The following is a 9,480-nucleotide window of genomic DNA, read 5'->3' as shown; positions in this document are numbered from 1 at the left end:
ATATATTAGAAAATACATTTGTTAAATTGTGAAAATATATTTATATAGATAGATAGATAGATAGATAGATAGATAGATAGATAGATAGATAGATAGATAGATAGATAGATAGATAGATATAATTATTAAACAAATCGATAGTTTTTACCACATAAATACAAAAAGTACTGAAAATTGGTACAGTTGAGTACCGGTACCGATTGCCAGGTACCGGGCATTGGTACCGTATCGTTCCAAATGTGAAAGGTACCCATCCCTACCCTTGCCAAGGTGTGTTTTTTTTTTTTTTTTTAATTTAATTTTATTTTTTTTATTATATATTTATTTATTTATTTATTTATTTATTTATTTTTATTTATTTATTTATTTATTTATTTATTTATTTTTTTTTGTGTGTGTGTGTGTGTGTGAGGGGGGGGACATTTTCTTTTAATTGTTAATTTTCCCAGGATGCAAAGCAGTGGGGTAATGTATTTTTTGTGGAGCGATGTCTATAAAATTAGACGACATCTTCTTCTCAGGGGAGAAGAAGTCCTTTTCTTCTCACCCGGTCAACTCACACCGATAAAACAACTTTTAGAAATAACACATTTTGGTGCTGATAATCTCATTAACAGGCAAATATATAAAAAGTTAGACTGTTTCAAGATGATTTAGAAAGTCCTCACGACATCTTTAAAATTAGGTTTATTAGACCTGGTGACATGTAATATTCAACTATTTTAACATTTAACTGAATGAGAAATTAGTCAAAGGGTCTTAAAATGAAGAAATAACATCAACCTTACACTAAAGATTAAAGTCCTCTGAGGCAACACCAGAACATTCAAACATTCACGGTCTGAGCTGGACAATTACACGTTACAGGAACGTGATAACACCAGGCAGACATTTCTCTGGTTTCCTCTGATTCATTCCTTTCTGCTGACAAAGAGCAAAAGATTTTCCCCTGTAACACACAAAAAATGCACACATACACACAAAAAAACCCACTTACATCCTGTCAGGCTTTCAGTTAAATTATGCCAGACAAACAATTTAACCCAAAAAGGAACAAGCAGACCATCGGGACAGTTTGAGAAAAGTCAAGGTCAAATCCACTCTCTGCAGAATTCCACATCTATCTGTGGGAATAAAACTGTGAGATTGAGAGTTTTTCTTTTCTCCCTCTCAGTTTCCTGCTCCTGACCACACTCTGCCCCCACCACCAACTTTTTCCATGGCTCCAAACTTTTCTCCTCCACCACAGTCTCTGCTGTATTCTGTCTATCAGTTTATTTAAAGAAGGAAACTCTGAGAAAAGCTGAAATATCAGCAGTGGACAGGTTCACAGGCCTCATGACCTCCTGAAGCGCCTCCTCACAGAGATTATTTATGGGTCTAAAAGGAGACGAAAACATTCACCAATGAAACTAAACTGATGATGAAGACGTTTGGTGCACTGCCATGCTGAATGTTTACAGAGTTTAAAAAAAAAACAAACATTTTAATAAAACTAAACAGACATTTATAAGCCTTATGTCCAGACAACATGATGTGACATTTTCCCTCCAAAACAGTCTGACTCATCCATGACGTGGTCGGTCAGGAGTGCACCTGGCTCAAAGTGTGATTCAGAGATGTGCCAAGAAAGCACTATTCTTCAAACCAGGGACGCTGCTGTCTGCCTTTGAACTGCTTATTTTGGCAACAGAAGTACTGCAGAGTAACACAAGAACATAAACACCAGGAAACTGCAGTTTTTACCAAAAAAAAACCTCACTCCGAAGAAATGTGTTTATGTAGAAATGCAGTGTATACTCCAGAGAGAGGTTTAAGCACACAAATCACATGATTTTTACGATGAAATTACCAAACCTAAGACGAGTACATGGACTGCTGAGTCTGAGACCTGGTTCAGAGACAGAATTGCACCAAATATATCAGAAAAGTAATGGTCAAGTATTTCAGGATGCAAAAGTTCAGGTGGCTGGTAGGGAAAAGTCAAAAAGAAAACTTATTTCTTTCAGAAGCAATATCAAAATGATATTGTGGGCAGAGAACTTTCCAGAAAAAAATAGTTTTTTCCGCATATAGATCAATTTTATCACACATTTTGGCTTTTATTCAGTGATCAAAAATGGTTTCTATGGAAACCAGCGTTGTTTACATGTTGTTTTTGGGGCACGAGTTACTCATTGCAGAAACTGTTACTGATGCTATTATAAAAAAAAAATTATTAAAATGCCATAGAGTGACTGTCAGATGACTCCTATAATTATTAAAAATTATATGGGGGTCTGGCAATATTGCTTTTCATGGGGCCCAAAACCCTTGGTGGTGCCCCTGTTCTCAGCAGTTGGCCACTGCAATGATGGATGATGGAGCACAAACCCTTGTTTCAGTATTGGAGGAGCTTGGACCTGCCCCTGGTTATCCCTGCAGGAAAGCCTGTAGCAAGCTTGACCACAAATGAATTCATCACTCGCGACGAAAAAGTGGAAAAGTCTCAAAGAAAAAGTGAAAAACAGCTAAACAACTTCAGGAAGTGCTTTACACGACACGAGAGGAAAGAGAAAATCCTTCTTATGAGCCAAGGAGCCCTCTGAAGTGACCAAAGAACTAAACTTCTTAAGTCCATTTCTTTTCAAATTCCGCATTTCAACAGTTTTATGTGCTGAGAATTGTGATTTGAAAAAAAAAATGTTTAAGAGAACAGGCTGGAACTTTCAGAGTGTTTTTGGCATTAACGGAGCTGTGCAACCTCTCACTTTGGTGAGAATCAGACCAATGACTGAAAAGTAGGGCTGGGCAACGATTAAAACTTTTAATTGTAATCAATCGCATGATTTCCCTGATTAATCACAATTAATCGCATTGTGAAAGTGCCATAACATCTGTCATGCAAACACTGAATCAGTACTTGTTATACAGTAATAGTTAAATCACATATTTAGTGCAAATCAAATTTACAAAATGTAAATACAAAATTAAAGCTTATTGCCACTGTCATGGCATTAAAGTGATACTCCAGGATGGAACAAGTTGGGTCCTATCACAAGGTTTAGGGCAGAAATTACCCCTACAGCAGTGATTTTGTGCAGCAGAAGCCCAGGGCGCTCGCACCAAACACCCCCCTCCCTGCTCCTCTGCCGGTTTCCTCTGCACTCAGATGGGGCCATATTTTACTTGACCAAAAACACTAATGAACGGACTCCCACCAAAAAAAGTCTGATATCGGTCTGCATTCACGCTTTATTTAGAGAATTTTCAGCGCGTTACTTTCACACAAAAACACCGCTAAATAAGGCTCTAGTTCTCATCGTGTCTCTTCGTCCTGGCAGACTACCTGCGTTTGTTTATATCTGTCACGCTGTGCGCGCGGACTGATGCACTAAGCGGCGAGCGCCTTTAAGTTCCGTGGCGTTGCCCCTCTTCTCCATGCTTGTTTTGGTTACTCATCGTGATATTCCGCCAATTTCACTTCCGGTTCCACCGCGGTCAGCAACAGACATTTACAAAATAAAAGCATGTGAGCAACATGCACTAATGTGCGATAAAATATTCAACGGCGTTAATAGATTGACGGGTTAACGCGAACATAACGCGTTAACTTGCCCAGCACTGAAAAGTTATGGGAGTTTGTTTGGAGCAATTTACATACATTTTAGGGTGATTATTTTGCATCAGTATGAAATAGAAATGTGTGCATTAATAAGCTCAGAATGGCTGGTTGCACAGTTTTGGGTATTTATATTGTTTAAACAAAAGTTGGCGCATTTTTCTTTCTTGTGTTTTCTTCTTTTGCGTAAACCTTAAATCAGCCATGTATAGGTGTGAACAGTATTATCTAAATCTAAACAAATAAAGTCAAAATGACCATTTTTTGCCAATCGAGCCACCTTAGTTTGATAATTTACCACAGTTTTACTTTGAGAAGGAAACATGTTTCTATTATTCATAATTTAAACTTCTTCTCCTTATTTACTTTTCATATGAAGTCCTCACTGTCGCATTCATTCCAAACCAACTGTTTCATAACCACACAAAGTAAAAACTGGATTCAGAGTTTCATTAGTCATTGTGACTTATTTACAGTCAAACCTGGTTAACTGAGGTTGATACAGAAACACATTTAACAGCTCACGGCCTCAGACATTGAGGTGAAGGCCTCCAGTTAGCACGATCACACTTGACTCCAAAACACCAGTAGCTCTGTAATACTTGTGATGATGATGATGATGGAGGTTATGAAGGAGTCTACATGTAACTTACACAAGTGTGATGTTAACACTTGAAGCCTGTAACCAACACAGAGTTGACTAAAAACAGTTTGTATGGAGTGTAGACTAGCCTGTAGGAAAAGATCTCATTCAAAAATATTTCATGATTGGAGATTGGATAAGAAAAAAAAATCAGAAAATGAAATTCTTAATCATTACATTTCCTGAACTGATTTTTAAAACTGTGTGCAGGAATCTTTACACGAGCACGTGCACTATCACCTGGATGTTAGAACACCTGTGCTTTAAGTCCCTGCACTGTGTCACACTCTCATCAAGCCATCCACACAAAACTGGACGTGTTCATGTTTTCTAAATGTTTTGATTTGCAGACTGACTGTATGACATCCCTGCCTCATACAGTGGTGTAGCAGTGACGTGACGGTGACGCTGCACATGAACACTTCTTACCTGCGCCTGTTGGACAAACTCTCCTCCGTCTCATTGGTTACAACTACATGGGTGGAGCCTCCTTGGCTTTCCTCGTGCATCACCTCAATCTGTCAAAAAACAAACAACACAAACACATTTTGGCTTGAGCTTCAGGATTAACCAGGCAACTACAACGTCAGCTGAGTCAATCACAGCTTTCCAGTGTTTTTTCCCAGTTTGTAACATCTCAGTTTGACAAAAAGTTACTAAACCTACTTCTTCCTCTGCCTCTGGATCTGTTAAAGTCTGTGAAAGCTAAGACAAATGAAATGCAGACCTAAAGGATGATTAATGAAACTTTTCCATGAGTGCTGGTGCTCTGCCCACCACTTTGCCGGGCTGTTTTAGAGTTTGGTGGTCGCTGTGAATTATTGATGATGTCATGGCCTCTGAACACATCTTCAGAGCCTGGAGGTTTGAGGTTTGGAAAGAGTCTTTGTAATGAGTATAAACAGAATAAATAATGAAAGCAACATGGATCCACATCGCTCATGACTGGGGTTGCAAAGGGGTGGAAATTTTTCATTTGAATTTTAGCTCAGGAATATTGGAAATTTTCAGTTTTTTTTTTTTTTTTTGCCGTACACTTCAATGTTTTTTCTTTAATTCATTTCTTTTTCCTTTTATTTATTTATTTATTTATTTATTTATTTATTTATTTATTTATTTAATCATTTAATCATTTTTCCTATATTAACTTGAATAAGGTTTTCGAAAATGATCTTGGTTGAAACAGCATGACTAAATGCAAATTCAACTGTCTGAATCACATGTGCAAACAATTCCAAGCACATTTGATCATCATCAATCACTAATTTACCTGCCAACAGCATTTCCACATTTCTGGAATTGGAGTCTAAAGACCTGTCAAGATAAGTTTTAAATACTAAGGTTAATTATTTCATGGTATGGTTTGAACTCACAAATGCTCAATAAAATACGTTTATATTTTTAGAGACTTGCCATGACAAGTGTTCCCTACAGTTGGACTCTGATAAAGAAAATTCATTTTTAATGTCATTTGAAAATATCTCATTCGAAATTTTGCATGAATGTATGCTTATAGCAAACTAAATTTTAAATATCTACACATGTACAAGACCAGGTGACTGTTTTTCGTATAAACTCCTGAAAGTTCATCAAAAAATATTTTTATTTCCGTCCATTCCTGTTGATTTCTGAAATTTCCCATTGAATCTTTCATACTTAGAAAATTCCCAGAATCTTGCAGCCTTAATCATTGCTCATGGCAACAATTTGACCAGGTAGAGGATATTTTTAAAGATTCCTCTATGTGTTTCTAAGGCTATGTCCACTCGAAGTCGGGTATTTTCAAAAACTACAAAGCACTTTGGATAGCCACTGGCTGCTTTAAATGTGCTAAATAAATACAGCTGACACCAACCAGCTGATATCGCAGATGAACACATGAAAACCTTCCTGTGTTTCCACATACAGCTCAGTGTTTCATGTACTTCAGTCATGGTGCACAATGACAATCATGTTTTTCAGGGATGAAGACTCTGTTTCCCATGAGCACTGTCATCCACTGTCGCAAAGACATAACTCTTGCTAAGGCGTGTATTTGCTTTTTGAGAGCAGATCTTTTAAAGTCTACTTTTCTTACTTCAAGATAACTTTTCCCAGGATGCAAGGCAGCAAGTTAAAGCTTTCTTTTTTTATAGTTATTTTCAAGTGCAACACTGACAACCTTTTTCCAGAAGGGCCACGTTCACACTGCAGTTAAACGTGACCTAAATCTGATGTTTTCACTAATTTATTTCGACCCATATCTGCTTTGTTTCTGAAAGTCTGAACAGCATATTTCAAATCAGATCCAGGCCAAATGTGGTACTGAATTGGATACTATTGGATTTCTTTGAAGACGTCTGTGGTCCAAACAGCCAGGTCACATTGGACGCATCTTTTGACGGGTTTCATGTCAGTATGTAAGAATTTTAAAATATTTTTTCAAAATGTATTCTGTCCGGTCTGTCCCTTTGTTGTTTTTTTTTCTATAATCATGAATGATACTGGTTATCAATATTGTATTGAACTTTTTTCATGTTGTACTAATGAAATGTCTGTATTCTTGATTTATTGATAGGAAATAAATAATCTGAGATAATACATTCAATAAAACACTGCGGCAGCTTGAATATAATTCATACCTTTTTAAAATCTCATTTTTTCCAAATTAGTCATATTGTATTACTTATTAATAAGATTCATGAATCTGGAAATGCTTTAGGTATGTAGAATTGTGAGTCTGACATTTATTTGTCCTGATGTTGCTGTATCATTGCTCTCTAGCTGCATGCTATCCCATGTCCAACAGGCCACCATGTGCCACAGAAAGCACTCGGCGACAGAAATCACTGTGTCCTTTGAAATCGTTTCACTCACACTTTCAAGCCATTCATTTGAACTTTCCTACTCACATCTGTGTTTTTGCATCCTTTGCTTTTCAATGGTGCTCTGGGCGGAGTACCACAGACATGTTTACTTCTGATTTCCTGTGACTTTCTCTCACCCAATTAATAATGAGCGCTTATTTCTCTCTTAAAATCAACCAACCAACTGCCGCATCTAGTGGGTGGACGCCAACGCATGTTGAATTCAAGGCAAACTGAAAATAACCTTCAACCTTTAAGTGTGAAATATGGGACAATTCTGTATTTTATGGGACGGGTGGCAACCCCTACACAAGACACAGTTCTGTGCCGAAAAAATACAGGTGGGAGTCATGCTCAACGAGCATAAAAATGGTAGAAAGCAGTTATGTTGAGGGACAGTAAAGCTTTAGATCTAAACAGTAGCCTGGGTGCTATGACCGGGCAGCAACACTCACAGCTGAGCAAAAGAGAAGGGGAGGGGTCAGATTACGCATGAGTGAAGTAAGTGAGAGGAGAGCACTGAGAGAAGAGAAACTGAAACTTAAGTATGTGTTTGTATTTCTCATTGTGGAGAGCTGAGGAAGAATTAGGTGGGGATCCTACAGGCTGCAAAGAAAGCCTAAATAAGCAGCTACACTTTAGAAAACAAGCCCCAAAAACCTGAGGCCATGTTTGTTTCTGTATACACAGTTCTGTGCATGATGCCATTAATGTGCTAATGTGAACGTAGGCTTGGAGTCATCTGACAGTCACTCTATGGCATTTTAAAATCAGTTGTTGATCAATCTTGCTACTTGCTTCTTAAACATTAACAACTTTTAACAGATTTTTGAACAAACTCATGTCGACTGATTCCATTGACAAGCCGGGAACTTCTCCTCTTGGCACAGACTTCATACAGCTCAGTCCTCATCATCAGTTATGAAGGAAAGTTTCTGGTCTAACACACCAACACTATCACTACACCGCCAGACTCTGTTTGTCAGCTTCACAAAATAACCCCGGGGCGTGCATCCAAATTATGCACACTGTAAACCAATTAATGAGATCAGAGCAGAATGGCAGTGCAGCAGCAAACAGCAGCAGCAGGGTGGCATACTGATTAGCAAGACCTCGCTTCAGCTGGAGGGGTGAGTCTAAATCACAATCACCCCCGCTGACAAAACACCGGCTCACAGCGGCTCCTGTGGTGGTGACCTCTGACCTTTCAGAGGAGAGATAGAGAAGTTCTGAGGTGCAAATAAGGATTACAATCAATTTCCACTTGTTTTGTCGTTGGTTTGCTCATTATCTCCACTTTGCTTCAAAGTGGGAGGGCAGGGTGGAGCATGAGATTGACGTGAGGGAGTGATTGCAGTAAGGGATGCAGCATGGAGTCTGTGGAGGGGAGAAGGAGACGAGGCTTTATGAGCGCAGTATGTCACTAGCCCCTCCTCTCTGAAATATTCAAGAAATGTTTGGCAGTCAGGGGCGGTGGGGGTGTATATCTGAGGTATGGATGTGTGACTATATTTAGGCTGGTGAAGTAACAGACGCTAGTAGCTCAGAGGAAATATGTCTTTCATTCTGGCAGAGCTGCAGCGCTCCCCTGATTTAACGTCAGCTGATGACCCACAGCTGTCGTTTCTGGCTGTGTTGACGTTCCTACAGACCAACTCTTTTTCAGACTCGGGGTGGAACTGTTACCTTGATCCCTCCTTTGGCTTTGCGTATGATCTTCTTCTTGTTGGGGTCAGCTTCAGCCGGCTGTTTTCCGCTGTTGGAGTTATCAGAGGATCTGCGTGCCAGAGCTGAAACACATAGAAAAGACTCAAAATGAGCAACATGAACTGCTTCCCTCCTTGGAGGATGTCTTGAACGATATTCATCCAGCCTCAAGATGCATTCAGATAACGGCTTGACATTGTTTTGAAGCTTGAATCTGTGAGTTTCTATAAAATACTCTCCTGATCAAAATCTTACCAGTTGAAAAATTGCACCAATTTACATTTTGCACTGTTGGATCTGAAGAAGGCTCTAAGTAAAGCTTCAAAATGCAAAAGAAGAAATGAGAGTGGGACATTAAAATTGTGGAAGCAGTGTATTGAAAAAATCTGCACAGAAATATGAATTCAGTGTGATTTACTGCCAGGTATTCTCTCTGTCATGACCTCCTGATGGAAAAGGCTAAAAATCTTTCTCTATTTGAAAGTTGGTGGATTGTTGAGCTGCATCAGCAAGGCCTCTCACAACGCGCCATCCCTGCTGGTGTTGGACGCAGTAAGACAGACACTTTGGATTTCTTCAAAGATCCTGAGGGTTAGGGAACAAAAAAGTCCAGAGGCAGACCCAAAAAATTCACTGGTGGTGAGCTGGAAGATCTAATTGGCTGTCTGTTGAGGCACAGAACG

At 38.9% G+C, this 9,480-nt stretch overlaps 1 protein-coding gene across 8 annotated transcripts in view; it reads right to left on the bottom strand.

Annotated features, from left to right (window-relative positions):
- Positions 1–9,480, bottom strand: part of mcf2l2 (MCF.2 cell line derived transforming sequence-like 2) — a 239,912-nt gene that overhangs the window by 103,961 nt on the left and 126,471 nt on the right. For all 8 annotated transcript variants that reach the window (XM_074669199.1, XM_074669195.1, XM_074669202.1 and 5 more), the window contains exons 14-15: positions 8,777–8,880; positions 4,674–4,762 (exon numbers count right to left, since the gene is read on the bottom strand). In XM_074669199.1, coding sequence (XP_074525300.1) covers positions 4,674–4,762; positions 8,777–8,880 — 193 coding nt within the window. The remainder of the gene's footprint in view (positions 1–4,673; positions 4,763–8,776; positions 8,881–9,480) is intronic.

The sequence above is a fragment of the Halichoeres trimaculatus genome, unplaced genomic scaffold, assembly GCF_033239565.1.
Source record: "Halichoeres trimaculatus isolate MK-OKI-2021-1 unplaced genomic scaffold, fHalTri1.1 fHalTri1_scaffold_4, whole genome shotgun sequence".
NCBI classification, from domain to species: Eukaryota; Metazoa; Chordata; class Actinopteri; order Labriformes; family Labridae; genus Halichoeres; species Halichoeres trimaculatus.
The sequence above is the reverse complement of the archived record's forward strand: the minus strand, read 5'-3'. Positions and strand labels throughout refer to the sequence as shown.